General features: G+C 43.9%; 1 protein-coding gene across 2 annotated transcripts in view; it reads left to right on the top strand.

The window, feature by feature from the left end:
• The first annotated feature begins 1,054 nt into the window (after positions 1-1,054).
• Positions 1,055-18,091, top strand: part of SBNO1 (strawberry notch homolog 1) — a 33,503-nt gene continuing 16,466 nt past the window's right edge. The window contains exons 1-12 of one of the 2 annotated variants that reach the window (XM_034068651.1): positions 1,055-1,167; positions 7,589-7,722; positions 8,378-8,482; positions 10,216-10,525; positions 12,169-12,269; positions 13,175-13,271; positions 14,309-14,469; positions 15,453-15,586; positions 15,732-15,822; positions 16,751-16,912; positions 17,443-17,578; positions 17,656-17,761. In XM_034068651.1, coding sequence (XP_033924542.1) covers positions 7,591-7,722; positions 8,378-8,482; positions 10,216-10,525; positions 12,169-12,269; positions 13,175-13,271; positions 14,309-14,469; positions 15,453-15,586; positions 15,732-15,822; positions 16,751-16,912; positions 17,443-17,578; positions 17,656-17,761 — 1,535 coding nt within the window. In that variant the 5' untranslated portion in view covers positions 1,055-1,167; positions 7,589-7,590. Of the gene's footprint in view, positions 1,168-2,113; positions 2,128-7,588; positions 7,723-8,377; positions 8,483-10,215; positions 10,526-12,168; positions 12,270-13,174; positions 13,272-14,308; positions 14,470-15,452; positions 15,587-15,731; positions 15,823-16,750; positions 16,913-17,442; positions 17,579-17,655; positions 17,762-18,091 lie in introns of those variants that run through there. The other variant, XM_034068652.1, reaches the window with a different exon arrangement.

Here is an 18,091-nt window from a genome sequence, read left to right as displayed (position 1 = left end):
TTTGAAGGTATTTGTGAGGGAAAACTCACGTGCCAGCACATCGCACGTGTGTGGCATTGCCAGGCTGCTCCGCAGGGCTGGCCCTCAGCACAGCACCGCCGTCACCCCTCGCTCCCCTCAGGGAGCTGTGAGGACCCTAGCGAACCGTAGCTACGAGGGAACGGGGTCCGCAGGTACCCGGCCCGACCCCTCCGCCGCGCTCCGAGCCCTGCAGCTCCTTCACAAGGGGTAGAACCGAGAGGGCCGGGTCCGGCGGCGGCAGCAGGCGGCGGCAACAGGCCCCGGTACCACCGGTCACCCCTCAGGCACCGGGAACAGCCCGCCATGGCCACAGCCGCCTCAGGCGGACGGCGCACTGCGCATGCGCCACCCCCTCCTCCTTTCCCTTCCCCCCCCGCGCACGGACGCAAGGCGCGTCATCACGAGAGCCCGAGAAGAGAGAGATCTCGCGAGAGAAGGGCCTGTCGCCTCCTCGCGGCAGCCGCCATCTTGGAGGAGCCGGGGATCACGTGACCGCTCGCAGCCCCGTTCGCCTCCGCCTTCCCCTCCCCCACCCAACCGGGAACCGGGCCCAAGCCGCCAGCCTCGGGTCCCGTCTGCCGCCGGCCGTCCCGCGGGGGACTTCGCGCTCTGAGGACGGTGGATGCGCCGGGTGCCGGGGCGGGGAGCTGTCGGTGGGGGAGGGGGGAACGAGGAGCGGCATGTCACGTGACGGGGTCGGGGGGAGCGTGCGCCACAGTCCGGTGGCGGCGGCAGCGGCGGAGGGGGGGGGGGAAGGGAAGGGGGGGAACCGGGGGGGAGAAGGGAAGGGGGGTTGGGCGCGAGACGGTGGCGGCGGCCACGTGATTGGGGAGGCCAGCGTGGAGGGGGCGCGCATCACGTGGGGCGAAGCGCGCGCCAGCGGCGGGCGGTGGCCGGCATCACGTGGGGAGGGGTGCGGCGCGTCGGTGGGGGGGGGGGGGGGGAGAGGAGGAGGCGCGGCTTTGGTCACGTGGTGCGGCGCGGCGGGCGGCCTTCAGCCCCGCTCCCCCCCCCCCCCTCCCCCTCCCTGTGAGAGGGGAGGGAGGGCAAAGATGGCGGCCGTGAGTTAGAAAGCGGCGGGCGGCGGCGCCAGCGGCGGACACTTCTGGGACCGGCCACGGGAGCACCGGCAGCCACCGAGAGCGAGTGAGTCCTGCTCCCCCCCCGCCGCTCGCTGCGGGCCCGCTCGGCCGCCTCAGGCCGCTCCCGGCGGCGCCCCCGGAGGCTCTCTCCCCTCAGACCTCCCGGGCCCCGCGGTGTGTGTGTGTGTGACGGGGGTGTTCGTGAGGGGAGAGCCGCCGTGTCCGCTGTGGGCTCCGCGCCTCCCTTGGCCCCTCAGGCCGGGGTGGGCCGCGCGGCCGCCCCCGCCGGGGGTCCCCGGTGGGCCCGGTGTGGCACCGTGAGCCTGGGGAAGGCGCCGCTGGCCCGGCTGGGCCGCCGCTTGCTTGGGAGCCGGATGGAGTTGGTGCCCGAGGCCGTGTGGGGAGCGGTGGGACCGCCTGGGCCGGCGGTCGAGCCCCCGTGGTGCGGGGAAGCGTTTCGGTAGAGGTTGGCGGCGCGGGGGTGGGGGGCGGCGGTGGGGCTGGGTTCGCTCCGCTCCCCCGCCCTGCTCGGGTAAAATGGCATCGGGGCGGCTGCGTCTCCCCCGCCGGGTCCGCGGCGCTCGCCTTTGTGCGGGGCTTTCCGCGGCCGGGGTAATTGTTAACGTTTGAAATGGAGCCGCTCTGGTGAAACGAGGCGGGGTGTATGTGTGTGGGGGGTGATTTATGGGGCCGGAGAGGCTCTAAAGGCTGCCGTGAGCCTCAACCCCATCGCCCTTCTGCGGGATCCCGGCGGTGTTAAAGGGATCTTTAAAGGGATGAAGGGCTGAAAACAAAAAGTCGCGCATGGGACACAATTACGCAGCCAATTCTCGGCCAACCCGGAAGTTTATGTCGGTAACACGTGTTGGTGGGGACGGTGGCGAGGCCGGGAACCGGGACCCTCCCGCGGGGCTGGCGCGGCCGGAGCCCCGCAGCTCCCGGTGGGGCCGAACGCCGCAGCCACAGACCCGGCCTCAAAGTCCAGCGGCTCTTAAGGAGCGCACCTCAAACAGAGGTTGCTAGGGTGAGTAAGAGTTTAACATAAAAATGCCCTTACAGTGTGGAGGGGAAGAGGCCTCGTGGGGTTCCTGTCTATCCTTTTATCGGTTGTTTCGTTATTAATTTTAGCTGAGCAGGTTCCACGCTGTGTTTGGGGGTATAAATTACAACTCTTGGACTTTCTAGCAGGTATTCATAGGCTGGTTTTAGATGTTTGATACCTGCTAAAGATGAAACCAGTCGTTTAAATGCTTAAAAAGGTTGAACTGATGAATTAGGTAGCTTCAGACTGTGTTGTTTACTCAAGCTACTAATTCTTTTAATGATGGTGTTTTTTCCCCATTACTTGCTCTGGAGTTAAGAATTAACCTAGTGATGCACTGACTGGCTTTAGAGTGAGTAGGTTGTTTCTGGGTTAAAATGAATTAAATGCATGCATGAATGTTTTGCAAGCTTTTTTTCCCCCTAAATTGAAAAGCCGTAGTTGATGATGTAATTTACTATGGCAGAAGTGGTGTAACAGCATGACATTTGAACTGGTTTCCTAGGTCTTCCTTACTGGTGTGATATGTTATTTCTGAATGCCATTATAGTCTTTACAATGCAGGCAGTTTGTCTTTTTGCTATCCAGACAAATTCTTTGATGTCAAAACTGACCAACAGCTACTTGAGAAGCTACTGAAGTGGGCAGCAGTATGGTTAATGTGTTTCTTGTTCCTCGAGATATACCTAGAACTGACTCCCAGGCCAAAATCAAGGGAGGGTGAAAGTGCTCAGATACTGCTGCTGCCTCTTCTGGCTTTTATTACTTAAAAGCCTTCACTGGAGCCTAAATTTTGACCTCCAGCCATTTAGTGTGAAGGCTGATTTTTAGCCACATCATTACATTTAACGTTTTAAAAGCTTCTCAATTTCCCTTATTCAATCTGTGTATCCTGACTGCTGTGGATTTCATAGAATAGTTGTACCAGAGCTTTGAGGCAGGGTTGAGGCCTGCAGCATCCTGAGCTACCTCGTGTCCTTACAAGCATTTTCAGAGAGGTGGCCAGTGTGTGCAAAACTGCTGTGTTTTACAGGGTTTTGTGTCTCAAAAGTAAACTTTGTATGTTCAAATGCCATGTTAACTACTAGGCTTGAGAGTATGGCTTGTAAGAATGGGTGAGTTCAGTCATTACTGCTTTATTCTTATGGTTGGATGGTGACTTGGAAAGGACCAGAAGGGATTGGGTTGGCTTTTTTCCTATTTTATTGTTTCCCAGGTTGCCTTCTGGAGCCAAAAGCTGCAAGATGAGCAGAACCCATCTGGATATCCAGAGAATCCTGTTGTGTGGGATTGGGGGTTAGCAGCCCTTACACCTCTGTTGTGAGAGGCTGTGAATGGAGATGGGGGTTTTTTTAGGTTAATAGTAGCTTGTGGTTTAGACAGAAAACTGGTGGGGTCATACCTGTCTTTTCTCTACAACTTCAGTATTTGTGTGGTGTTTTAAATGGCTTCCAGTGTAGTTCAGGTGACATGTATTCCTCAGAAAGACAGTGGGAAAATCCCTCCCAGTAAAAGGAGAAACAGGAGGTGCCAAACTGCATTGGTCCCATTCAAACCCACATTTGCAGGTTGGGTGTGCCACAGAGGCCAGATGTCCAAAGGGTTTGGAAACAGCTGTGCATGGTTGATTGTGATTGATTGGAGCTAAGCTGTGATGTTAGAGTTGATGATGATCTTTAGATAAGCACTTTAGCAACGTGTAACTCTCATGCCTAAAAATCCAAAGCCTTTTCATTGTGTAGGATTCTGCCATTATTTTCCTTGGGGGAAAGGGAGAGCGGGTTGCTTAGCATGTGCTTTAGAATCCCTTTTTTGTTTTGTTTTTTTTGCTTCTTTGTACCAAAGCTAAAATGGAGGGAGGGAGAGAGTCAGGTTGGCATGGATACATGACATACTATTAAACATGGCATTTTGGTTCTGTGTCTTTAAATCAGAAGTTATTTACATAACGTGCAGTGGTAGCAGAGCTGTCTTTATCAAAGTTTTAGGCTATATTCTGCAGCAGAAGAGCACCTTATAGAGATGCTTGATGTGATGTGATAGCCCCTGTTGAAATGGCAGCAGTTTATGTGATTGATACAAAAGAAACTGAGATATTGCTACTGCTGGAATTCTAGAAATACATATTTTTTTAGCTTCCTCTGACAGGTTGAATCTTGCTCAGTGACATTGGGCAGCCCGACTAAACATAGACAACCTTATCTGCAGGATTCTGCATGCTCACAACAGTCCTTGGATTGGTGAAATGCTGGGGGAACAGCTTGTAATATTCACAACTTTTTTATAAGTAATTTCTTTTGGAGATTTTAAAGATGTGGCAAACAGGTCCTTATATAGTCTTGCCAAAGCTGAGCTGCAGAGCTTGATAAAGTCGCTTTCACTTGTGTTAACAGAGGAGCCTCCTACCTTGTAAGATTATGGAGCTGTTTCAGCTTGATAATGCTTTAGGCTTGACTAGCATATGTCACAGAAAATAAACTGACTTATCACAGTGCAACTTTGCCTGTATTTACTTCTTTCTCCTCATTTAATTTCCTTACTGCGTTAAAATTGGGGATAGGCAGCAATGGGGTTGGGAGTTTTCACAAAGCCTAAAATTGGTGCAAAGTATTCAGTGACTTATAATGTAAAAATTCTAGAAGTCCCGAATTCCTTTTGTTCCAGTTTCAAACAATGCAGCTTTGTTCCTAGTGTACAGAAACAAAATAAGTGAAACTAGTCAAACTTCCATTGTCCAAACTGTCTGACACCAATAAACTGTTGCTGCTGTTCTGCTTGCTGTTTGCTGGATTGTTAGCAACTGCTAAGCTTAAAGACTGTCACATTTGGGGTTAGTGTGAGAGATGCAGCTGCTGGGGGATTTGTGATGTGCAAAGAGCCATGCTAGGAAAGGGATGCTTCTAAACTGAAGATACTCATTCTGGAACTGTAGGAATTCCTACATTAATTTCTATCACTCAGTACCTCGTGAAAGCTGAAATAAGCAGTTAAATTATTACTGCTACAAATACTTTTTTTTTCCTGAGCTTGGTGAAACAATCTCAGGCTATCCATGGTGGTTTAAAGGTTAAAAACGCAGAGTTCAGTATTATCAAATAGCTGTGTTAAACTTGAAGCACAGTTGTTGGGTTGTGGCACTGGTTTAGGATGCTGAGGGAGGAAGTGTTTTTGTGTGCTGTTGGCCTGTTTTTTTTCTAGCCTTGGTTTTGTTTTGAGTCTCAGCTTCATAGAAAGACCTTCACATATTGCAAGCATAGACTAAAGTTATCTTGAGTAATTGTTTTTTGGTGCTAGCCCTTTTTTAAGTGAGCACCCCAAGTTTCTGTCTTTCCATGCCTTTATTCAGTAGAGCCGCTTACCTCTCAACCAAGTTTTAATCATACTTTCCCTTAGAGCTGGTGTCATCAAAACTACATACAGACTAAACCACTTCAGAACTGGCATTTTTTCCGTGGTACATTTAGACAGTTTTGCTTATTTGACCATATAGAGCGAAGCTGTTGCACTGTGTGGAAGGCTGCTCATGCCCCTTTCCCAAACGGACACTGTAGAGTTATGAATGCAAAGTGTTTTGGAGCTGCTGTTTTGAAGGGGTAACCTGTCTTAATTCACCTTTTGTGGACAAGTTAATCTCAGTGTTCTGAAGTTCCTAACACCAAAAGTACCAATGAGTTAAAACTCCATCTGCAGTGTTAATCTTTGTAAACTCACCTGTTTCTAATTGGCAAACAATGCTGGAAGCTCCTAAATACAGCTATGGGCCTTGCTGTTAATATTTCAGTCTGAAAATTAAGGGTTTATCCTGTCCAGTTCATAGATATGTGAGATCCCCTTGTTTTGAGATGAGGCACTTAATCCTTCTGCAAGGTAGAGCTGACAGTCTGTTCTTACTCATTTTTTATGACCCATTCAAGGTTCTAGGAGATAGACTAGTGGGAGGTGATGTCCTTTGAAGGAGCTGCCATGTTAATTAAATCTGCTAGATGTCTTTATTTCTTAATATCTTCTGTGTCTGATAAATTGGCAGAATGGTCTGGTTTGTAATAACGTGATCACCTCAAATGCCTTCCAAAAAGTAGAATCTAGTTTTGACACAGCAAGTGGTGTTCAGTGGGACTGTGTGTGGTCAGTAGCAGTCCCACCAGTTACTGCTTGTTGCTTCGCTGTTCTTTCGGGTAGTGCAGTCTTTTGATGCTTCAAAATGTATCTTTCCCCTTGTCCCACTACCTTACATCCACTGCTTCAATTGTGGTGCCACCATTTTGGTGTTAGTCCACTGAAAGCAGGTTCCTCCCTACTATTGCACAGACTAAAACTAGGAAGAATAAGAATTATGTGCCTGAGGCTTAACTTAGCACATTTGGCAGAACAGGTAATTCTTGTAATGAGTTATGTGTGTGACCAGGCAGCTGGATGTGGCTTAGCTGTACATGTAAAGGAGGACAAGTAAGTGAATGCTGATTTGGAGTCTGAATGAGTGTATCTAAAATGCCAATAAATACTTTTATCCTCTTGCCTCCTTTAGAGTAGGTGTTCATCTTTGTTGGGTTTTGGTGTTTTGTTACCAATGGATGTTACAGGGGGTGCAGAGGAGAAGGGAAATAAATCTCTGTTGAGGTATAGAATATATAAGCAACAGCCCAAGTTATGTGGTCTCATGTAATTTTTGTCTTAGCACTAACACAAATGGGTTTCCTTGTTAAGGAAGCAAAATATGTTTTGTCTTCATCTGAAAACAGTATTTGGCTTTTTTAACAAGGTTTTACACTGTCTAGAATAGCTTTTTGAAGTTAATTTTGCTTGTCCTACACATAAAGGAGTCTGTGACCTGATGTTAGTGTCCTATTTAATATGTAGTTAACATACTACAATAATGGAACATTGGTTCTTTCCGCTATGCAAAACAAAATTTCTCCTATGAATGAATTACTACCTAATGTAATGGCAAGCAAGCAAGAAAAGCTTTTCTTATAAGCTTTTTATCGCTAACTTGTTGTTTCAAGATAAACTAAATGAGTTTTAATTATGCTTCCCTCGTGCACTGTGTTTCACTGACAAAGACTCTGGCATTAGCATAATACAGTCTCACTGTTTCTGCCTCTTGTAGTTCTTGTAAAGCTCAAAAGCATGGTGCAACAAAGACCAGAAAAGGCTTACTTTTTCTAAGTGTATGGATATGACAGCATCTTCTGTAGTAAACTACTTCATTCTTCCTGCTTCTAAATATGGGGGTTATATTGAAAAGATTTAAAAAACAAAATAGAGGGAACATCTACAGATGAACAAAAGAGCCAGAACAAATCTGGAAAGTGAAACTGTGTGTACAAGAGAGCGCATCGTGTATGCCCTTAAATGCAAGAAGGGGAACTTCAATTGTGAGTATGTGTGTGTGCACAAAGTCAGAACGAATTGTGACTGGTATTTGTGGTTCTAATTCTTTTAGAGATGGTGGAGCCAGGACAAGATCTGTTGCTTGCTGCTTTGAGTGAGAGTGGAATCAGTCCAAATGACCTGTTTGATATTGACTCTCCGGATGTGGTTCTTGCAACTCCAGCACCAGCTCCAGCTGTTCAGCAGGTTAAAACCAAGAACATAGGTGTTTGCTGCAGGGCAGAAGAGCTGCTACCTGATGTACTGAGGGGGGCTGGAGGGAGCATCCATGGAAAATAGTTAATGTGGAGTTTCTGTATATGTCTTGCTTCATAGTACTGAGATTGGAAAATGACTTGTTAATTAATTTTAAACTTTTATACAAAAAAAGCAATCTGAAATGCAGTGTTTAGGTCAGTATAAATATAAATATGAGTGTTAAAGGGTGGCCTGCTGTCATGTATCCATGGAGAACTCTAACATCACTGGAGTCTAACTGCTCTCCTATGAAATGTGTGAAAAAAGTGTAATGCAATACAGTGTTTAAGCTCCATGGCAGCATTCAGTTATTTCATAATTGACTGTTTCAGCCACAGACTGGGAACAACAGTATGGTTAACAGTGATATCACAAAACTAATTACATTTGTACCGCAGTTAACTAACAAAGTGTTGTACATTTAACTCCTCTGGATGTGAAATTGACCTCTTGCTGATCTTTATTTTCAGTGAAGCCTTTGTTAATGGGCACAGTTGAGGACTTCCCTGTTAACTTCCTTATTCTGTGGGTGGATATTTACTCTTAAGGTCTCTTTCCCTGCTCATATTAAAGTTTCCTGATGCTTACTTTCTTTCCTCTGCAGTCAGTACCACTTAGTGCTTTAGAACTAGGCTTGGAGACTGAGGCCACAGCTGCTGTGAAGCAAGAACCAGAGACTGTATCGACTCCAGCCTTATTAAATGTTCGGGTAAGGACTGGTACTTCAAGGTTTTACATGTGTTACTGTGGTGGGTTAACCTTGGTGGGACATCAGGTGCTCTTTTACTCCCCCGTCCTCAACTGGATGGGGGAAAAATGATGCAAGACTTGTGGGCTGAGATAAGGACAAGGAGATCAGCAGTTAGTGTCACACTCAAAACAGACTCAACTTGGGGAAATTACTGTAGTGCCAGTTATCACTGGAGTAGGATAATGAGAGCTCTGTCTCTGCAGCTTCCTCCTCACGCTCATTCCCTGCTCCAGCAGCTCCTTCACAAACTTTTCCAACATGGATCATTCTCCCGGACTGCAGTTCTCCACAACTGCCTCATTGTGGGCCCTTCCCATAGGGCAGTCCTTCAGGAACAGACTGTTCCTATGTGGGTTCCTCCATGGCTGCAAGTCCTGCTGGAAGACCTGCCGCTCTCTGTAGGGTCACAATGTGCATCTGCTCTGGCATGGGGCCCTCCATCAGCTGCAGGTGGACAGCCTGGAGCACCTCCTCCCCTCCTTCCTCATTGTCAGTGGAGCCTGCAGAGATGTTTTCTTGCATACTCTTGCTGCTTTCTCCCAGTTGTTGATTGCACTGTAGTTCTTCCTTCTTAAGTATGCGTTGTGGTTTAGACCCAGCTGATAACTCAGCACCACGCAGCCGCTCACTCACAACCCCCCTTCTTCCTTCTGGGCAGGATGGGGAGGAGAATCAAAAGAATGTAAATCCCAGTGGCTGAGATAAGTGTAATAACTAAGGAGCTATATACTACTAATAATAAGTGAAATAACAAGGGGAGGGAATATAAAACTGAGAGGGAAAAGTCAAAAAACCCAATAAACACAAGTGATGCACAATACAATTGCTCAGCACCCACTGATACCCAGCCTGGCCTGAACAGCAATTGGTCCCTTCTGGGTAACTCCCCCCAGTTCCTATACTAAGCATGACAAGCTATGGTATGAAATACCCCTCTGGATAGCTTGGGTCACATCTCTGCTCCCTCTTGGCTTCTTCCTGCACCTCCTCACTGGTAGGGCATGAGAGACTGAAAAGTCCTTGATGGGGATAAGCGCTGCTCAGCAACAACTAAAACATGGGTGTCTTATCAGCATGTTCTCACACTAAAGCCAAAACACTGTACTAGCTATGATGGGCTCAGCCTTGACTAGCTGTGGGTTCATCTTACAGAAGGCTTGAACTGGCTCTATTGGATGTGGGGGAGGCTTCTAGCATCTTCTCACAGAAGCCACCCCTGCAACCTAACCTTGCACATAAACCCAATACAGTGTATTCGTAAAATGTACTGAGAGAGGTGGGACTGTAAAGTGCCAGTTGGACATCATCTCAGTTCTGCTTGTACTGAGACTGTGAAAGCTTAGCTATTGTGCAGATAGTGTATGTGTTTGAAATTCTCAGCATAGGATCCCTGTACCTGCAGTAGTCATGTCTTGTACCTAGGCAATGAATCCTTCATCCTATTTTATATTTCCTTTAAAATGTGCAAATACCATGCAAAAATGTATGGCAGTGTCTTGATAGACACTTCTTGCTCAGACTGTTGCACCACAAGATAATTACTCTTAACATCTTCGGCATGTTATATGAAGACATTTCCTATTACAAGTGTTTTACAAGCTGGTGACTCCATGTCCTCTAGATGAAAGGCTACTAAAGTCTGCTCTTTTTCACTGTCTTCTCAAAATCTCCCTGTTGTTTTTTGTTGCTAGCAACCACCATCCACCACAACCTTTGTGCTGAATCAGATAAATCAGCTTCCAACTTTGGGGACTACACTAGTGATGACAAAAACAACACCTGTTACTACTACAAGGCAGACTATCACTGTAGCAAAAATCATTCAGACCAGCACAACTACGCGTCCCTCGGTTGCAGCACCAGCAGTTCGCAATGCCTTGACCACTGCACCTTCAAAGGACCAGATTCAGCTCAAAGATCTGCTAAAGAACAATAGTCTTAATGAACTCATGAAATTGAAGCCACCTCCTAATATTGCCCAGCCAGTAGCAACTGCAGCAAGTGAGTTTTCCTTTTAATTCATATTTTTTAGACATAGAGTGAAATAACAGAATGTGAAGGTCTTTGCATGTCTTCTATATTCATTGATTGGTAGAACATCACAGTAAAATGAAATGGTCCAGAAAATCTGATAAATTCTGTTCTAACTGGAATACTGTTAGAATTCAGGGTGAAGTAATACAGAAAAGCTTTTAAAAATAACTAAGCTCTTGATTTACTGTAAGGAATGAGGAAGATTTACATTTTTAGACTGCAGTTGGCAAATTGGTAAAATTAATTTGTGAACATTACTGAAGTTGATGTAGCTATCTTGAGTCTACATCACTTTCCGTTCTGCTGGATAGTTGCTGTGGAACTATGACAAATTAGTACTTTTTTCCACTGTCTCTAAGATGTACTGATCCTATAGGCAGGATTGGGAGTAACCTATTTTTCCATCTGCAGATAGAGCATGCAGTAGATGAAGCTGTCTGTTAGGACTGAAACAAAAAGAAGGATGTGCCTCTATTTCATTGCTTTCTATTGTGGAGTGGTTGTCAAAATTGAGACACCAGCTGAAGCTGGGGTGGGGGGTGAAGGAGTGAGGAAGAGGAGGGGGAGAAGGTTTTCTAGGACTGACCACTTGGTGCTAAATGAAAACTCAGAGAAGCAATAAGTAGTAGGTAACATCAATGCACAGTAGCTGTTGTAGTGGCACAGCTGCAGAAAGTAGCTGAATCTGTAGCTTCTGTATTATGTGAAAAGCAGGCGTGCAACTTCTAGAACTGCGTTACTGTTCTTTGTGTCCTTGTGTTTCTGGATCTTTGTGGTTATAAAACCCCAAATGCGTGTAGAAAATTGAAGGGCAGATCAGCTCTTGGAAGGCACCATGGTCTTTTCACATCATTCAGGCAGCAGGAGTTCTAGATTGTACAAATTGTAAGAAGTTAAATTATGCAGCTTCTTTGAGGGGAACTTTATTTGTGCAGTTGTCTTAATTGTTTGTTAGGGACAATTATGCTGAATTTATTACATGCATTGACTCTCAATGTGATGGAAATTTGACAGCTGCTCCAATGTTTTACATCTACCCTTGTGTAAATCGTTCTGTATAAGCCCTATTGCCAGATGCTTCCAAATGTGACAGAGGACAGGGAAGTTAATAAATTGTCTTCTTGAAAGATCCTGCTATAAACTTTAAACAGCTGAGTCCAAAGTGTTGGCTTTTTGTTTTACAGATACAGTTGTAGTTTGTCCTGAGGTGGTAAATGCCACTAGATCAGGTAACCTCATTGCTGTTGAAACACTGGACTTTCTGGTTTGTTATGAAACTTCAAAGGCTCACAAGATGGAGTTGTTCTAAGTATTATGTATAGATTTGGTCAAGGTCAGAATTCTTTCAGTATTGGAACTGAACACACAACTGGTCACAATGTCACTGTTGGATGCAGTGGTATTGCATGGGAAGCTCCTTCAGTCAAAGAAGTAAAGGATTTATCTCCTTGCTGAGAGGCATTTTAATCGGGACAAAAATAGGGCACACCAATGCTTTAAGAACACAATACATGTTTTCAATTTCTCTTACTGTTTATTAATAGAGCAGAATGTGGATTGGAGGCAGTGTTTGGAGGCAATTCCTATAAAACACAGCTTTTCTTTTGCAGCTGACCTAAGCAATGGTGCCGTGAAGAAGGAGGCTTCCACAAAAGAGGTAGCAAGAATATGGATAAATGATATTAAAATGAGAAGTTTTTCCCCTACTATGGTAAGTAGTACAAATAGCTAATTTGCCAAACGTGTATCTTACTGGCCACAACCCCCTCTGAGACTGATTCTGGTAGTTACTCATATCTGCCTTTTCTGTGGTGAAGTTACTGAGCGCATCTGTTTGTTCACAAGGTTAGTTTCTCCACTGGATGAATACTTGGTTAAATGATTAAAACTAACAGCTGTGTAGAGCTGACTATCTGTACAATAAATGACAATTCCAAGAAACTACTGTCCTTAACAGAACCTCATTCTGTGGATAAAGGGTATGCTCAATGCGAGCTGATAAGCGTATCCCTTTGTGGTTTAAGGCATTTTCTTTTAAAATATCCCTATTCATGTAACTAGAAATGAAGAGGTCAGAAGACTTTCTCTAGCATGGCTGACCTGGGCAGTTTGATTTAAGATGCAATTTGAGTATGAATACTTTAAAATACTAACTTACTGATCAAGGTGATATAAAATGGGTAACACTCAGATTTCAGAACCGTGGTTACTGTAACTGTTCCCTGAAGTTGTGAAGTTACCTAACGAATGTAGAATGGGAGCCCTTGCAAGCTGGGTTTTGGCTATTAACTGTTGTGTTTTCAAGGGAGTTTTAAGTCAGTTTGACTTTAAGATGCTGTAAGAGGTGTTTCTTTCTTCACTCCGCTTATGTGAGTTTGGAATAGTTTCCTCTCCTTGTAAAGGAAAGGAAGTTCTCTGCCTGTGTGTCTTTAAAGGGCAGTTCAGAGTGTAATAGCTACAGTTGGGTCTGTAGTTTTCCCAGCTGCTCACTGGTTCACATACTATGCGTGTTAAAACATTCAAGTGCAAGTTTGTGCTCATTTCGTATGTTAATTCCCAGAATACAGAGTTTGAGCCATGTGCTGTTTGACTAATGCAGGTATTTCTCTATTCTAGAAAGTGCCAGCAGTAAAAGAGGAGGAGGAACCCGAGGAAGAAGATGAAGAAGAAATGGGCCATGCAGAAACTTACGCTGAGTATATGCCAATAAAACGTACGACCTCATGGGTTTTTATGTCAAAAGGCTGAAGTGTTTTGTGAGCTAATCTGTTGCTAACTCCTCTGTAGTTACTAGCACCAAAAACCGGATGGGTTACTACCTGAATCAAATGAAAATGACCTGAATTTGTTGTGGGTTTTCCTAGATTTTTCTTTTATAGTATTTTGGCTTAGAAAGTATACAAATTTCTTTAATAGAAAAGGCATTTAGTATATCTTTGAGCAGTACTTGTTTCAGAAACAAGATTTGTGAGCTCTTTCTTTACCCATGTGAAGATGGTTTGTGCCTCAGCAGAGGAAGTTCTGCAAAGGGATTAGGTGGTCACTTAAGAATCTAGTGTGAGTTTTCTGGTGTAACAACACCTTAAGCACATTCTTCCTGACTACTTTAGAGCTGTTTAAAACAAAAAAGTGAATGTTTTCCTGCTGTTAGTGGCCATTTCCCCTTTATTTTTCCTCTTCTTCATTGTAATCAGTGACAAAAAGCTGTTACCTTGTTTCCTGGGTACACGGCTGACCTACTGTAAAAGCAAGGCAAAAGATGTTGCATGGAGTTTGTAGCTAAATGGTTAATTTTTATTGTCACTGGTGAGCTCTGTCAGCAATTAAACCATGTCTGGTCTAAATCTTTTCTCATACTGCTTAAAACCGGCACTATATAAATAGTGTGAAGAATGCTGCTTTTGTGATTCTGGCATCTTGAGGCTGCCTCTGGCCTTTTGGGAAGGCAAGGTTCAAACCATTTCTTCTCAAACATGTCAAGTACACAAATACGTTATTTTTCTATTAACTGTATTTTATCTAATTCCATAAAAATTGGGAGAAGGTGGTGAAAGTAGAAACAAATTTAAGGTAGCAGTTCGTTAGATTCAGGTTTGAGTATTTCTTTATGTGATGCAGCTTAACTCTTGACATACTGTTGCACCAAAACGTGGTGGTTCTTGCCTTTGCAACAGACAGTTATAATTTGTTTTGGTAAATACAATAATAGTACTATGTTTTCATCTTCTCCCTTCTTCCCTTTTCAACCAGTAAAAATTGGTCTGCGTCACCCTGACCCAGTAGTGGAAACCAGCTCATTATCCAGTGTGACTCCTCCTGATGTGTGGTACCAGACGTCAATATCAGAAGAAACAATTGATAGTGGCTGGTTGTCAGCTCTGCAGCTTGAAGCAATCACTTATGCAGCCCAGGTATGGGAAACATTAGTACAGCTTAAAAGCTAACATTTAAGAGGAAAAAACTCTTCTCTGACAAGTGCAGCTATGTCAGTTTTATAAGGAGATAAAGGAAGAAGAGCTTAAAGGTTTGAGTTGCATTAGAACGCATCAGGTAAGCTTCAGATAAATGTGAGGTAATACACCTAGAAAAGCCTTGTCTAAGCCACTTCCATGATGCTCATCTCAAGCCGTCTTAAAACTCAGGAAGGACCTCTTAGTCATTACTTTTATTTCTCTGATCTAACTTAATGGCTGCAGTAGCAGCAGGTTAGGAAAGCCAACACCAGCATCACTGGGACAGGTATGGAGAACAAGCCTGGGTGTTACTTTGCTGCTGTGTTAAACTTCAGTGGGCCCACATGCGATGTGCTTGCAGCACTGTGTCAGGGAGGAAGGTGGTGAAGTTAGGAGACAGCTAAAATGGTCACAGGAGGGAATAAGTCGCCTCATGAGAAGACACTAATGAGGCTGGGGCACTTTGATCTAGAGAGGAGAAAAGAGGCATGAAATCTAGTTTTTTATAACCAAGAAGGCAGTGGAATCCCACAGAACCTGGGGAAACTGCTAGGAAATTGATTTTAAAATTGATAGAAGAATACATCTTTACATAGGCAGTGGATGTCTGGGTTTTGGTGCCACAAAAGGCTGTGGAGGGGCATATGAGTGGGTTAAAAAAAGGCATTCAGTATAGTAGTAGATGCTAAAAGAATTACAGATGTATACAGCAATTTTACAGCAGTTACAGGTGCTAAAGGGAATAATGGGTCACCTAAAGCAGTCCATAAACTCATGCTCTCCCTAAATAAAATGCCTTTTTTCTGCTGTTAGGAGGCTGCTTTGCTGGGTGGACCACTGGTCTCATCCAATAGGATGTTTCTTATGTTTGCTTATTTGTGACAATCCACAGTGATGTGTTCTGGAGAATGGGTACAAGTGTTTTGTTCTTTCTCCTACAGCAACATGAAACATTCCTGCCCAATGGAGACAGAGCTGGATTCTTGATAGGTGATGGTGCTGGTGTAGGAAAAGGAAGGACCATAGCTGGAATAATCTATGAAAATTACTTGTTAGGCAGAAAAAGAGCAGTCTGGTAAGTGTGTTGGGATTTGTCAGAGCAGACACTAGTGACTAGGGTACTTACATTCAGTGTAATCTGTCTTCTGACATGTTCTAGCAAGTGCTCTCTGAACAACTGCTGTAACTTACAGAATGTATGCTTTGTTTTACATCCTCAGGTTTAGCGTGTCAAATGATCTGAAATACGATGCTGAAAGAGATTTGAGAGATATTGGAGCAAAAAACATATTGGTTCATTCATTAAACAAGGTGTGGAAACTTTTTACTATGTACAGTTGAGGCAAAACTTTAGGTACGCTTGTGTGACGAGTTGTGCATGTTGACTGTTCTAAGAGCAAGAATGTACTAATTTCAATACATTTGCTGTGTAGGTCTTGTTTGACAGGCTTTAATCTTGTGAAGAACCAAACAGTGCTTGAAGTTAATAATGTAAATAGGCCCTATTGTAGGATTAAGTCGTAGCATGTGATGTTTTCCAAAATACTATTCAAGCCACTGTTGCTATTACTAGTATTTTCTGAAGTATTCTTTAAATCTTTAGATTTTGTAGCATTTGCATTTCTTCCTTTCTGTCTCCCAGCACACATTTTATATGTACCATGTTTTGTGTGTGATACTTGAACAATAGGCTTCCTCAGTAACTTATTAAAGCAGCAGGGACGTGTGCAGTTACTTTTGGTGACTCTTCTCAGGATTAGCCACTTACATTGTGAAGTGTGACTACTGGTTGAATTAACTGAACTTAAACTTTGGTTTAAGTTAATATTTTTGCTTTGTGAAGTCTTAATTTTTGAAATACTACTAAATACTTTCTAAAATACTAAAATGCTTTAGAAATTGTCATTTATGGTGGTAGCTGTAAATACACTTGACCTGTTAGCTCTAAAGCATGCATTGAAACTAAAACCTTAGTTGTATTTAAGGAGACCATGTAGTCAAAGAATGTGGCTGTTAATCTTTTGAGGCCTCAGATCTAGTCTTCCATAAGTACGTATTTAAGTAAGGCCCTGTATAACCCATTAACCACATATTCCAGCCATGCCATCATCATGATGTAGGGATACAGGTGGTTCAAAGTGTATATACCTTTCCATTAAGACCACCAGCATCCCTTAATCACGTAGTAGGTAGGATCTCTTCTGAATAATTCCTGTAATTTCTTATCTTTTTATTGCAGTTCAAGTATGGGAAAATTTCTTCCAAACATAATGGAAGTGTGAAGAAAGGGGTCATCTTTGCTACCTACTCTTCTCTTATTGGTGAAAGTCAGTCTGGTGGTAAATATAAAACCAGATTAAAGCAGCTTCTTCACTGGTGCGGTGAAGACTTTGATGGAGTCGTATCCTTTATCTGGAGTTCAGTTGATTGTAACCAAATTGCTCTTTAAGCTCACATCCCTAAAGATACACTTGTACTTCTATTTGCTGGTATTTTTAAGTGCTGTTCTTTGCTCCTGACAGTAACTGATTGTGTGCATGCTCTGACATTAGACTTGAAGCTTTACAAACCTCGTGCCAAATCTACTACCATCGTATTGTTGCCACACAACTCTGATACAAGAGCGAAGCTTCTGCTTTCCCTATAAAGAACACATAAAATACAAGTGTGATATTTAAGAACCTTAAGCTTACACTGACATTTTCTCCAGTGAGTTCTTAAAACTCTTGAGTATTGACCACATCTTAAAGAGCTCAGGTGTTGGTAACTGTGCTCTTCAGTACTTCCTAGCTAAACATCTTTTCCCAAGGCATTCAGTGAAAAATATGACCAGCATCATTCTGAGTTTATAATTTCCTGCTGCCACCTCTTGTGATTACCAGATTTCTGGTTTAGCTGTGGGACCAAGTGTTTTCCTTAATTACAGTTCAGATTGTATTTGACGAGTGTCATAAAGCAAAGAATCTGTGTCCTGTTGGTTCCTCAAAGCCAACAAAAACAGGTCTGGCTGTATTGGAACTTCAGAATAAACTTCCAAAAGCCAGGGTTGTTTATGCCAGTGCCACAGGTATGTACTATTTGGTTTGCATTTAATGTCTCTGTATGCTTTTAATGGCACTGGTACTGAGTGTGTTCTTCTCCTAGGTGCATCTGAGCCAAGAAATATGGCATATATGAACCGTCTTGGAATATGGGGTGAAGGAACTCCTTTTAGGGAATTCAGTGATTTTATTCAGGCTGTTGAAAGAAGGTAATGTTTCAAAGAGCTATCGCAAGAACACATATGGTTGACTATGCTTTCCAGTTCCTTTGTCTTCACTCACTCCTAGTCCTCTGCAAATTTGTCCTGTCACACTAATAACTTTACATTTCTGCTAGATTTAGAAGCTAGAATCAATTTATCTTATTTAGTGAAAAATGGGGTGTTTCTTGTGCACTTATAGTCTGGGATCTTCAGAGGCTTGCTTAAGATGTGGGTGTTACGCAATTAAAATAGTTTGAGGCTCATCATGAAATCACATTGTATATACTGAGTATGCTCAGTTGATCATTCATTATATCTAGAATCCTTCTAATGCTT

The sequence above is a fragment of the Melopsittacus undulatus genome, chromosome 12 (assembly GCF_012275295.1).
Source record: "Melopsittacus undulatus isolate bMelUnd1 chromosome 12, bMelUnd1.mat.Z, whole genome shotgun sequence".
Classification (NCBI taxonomy): Eukaryota; Metazoa; Chordata; class Aves; order Psittaciformes; family Psittaculidae; genus Melopsittacus; species Melopsittacus undulatus.
The sequence above is the reverse complement of the archived record's forward strand: the minus strand, read 5'-3'. Positions and strand labels throughout refer to the sequence as shown.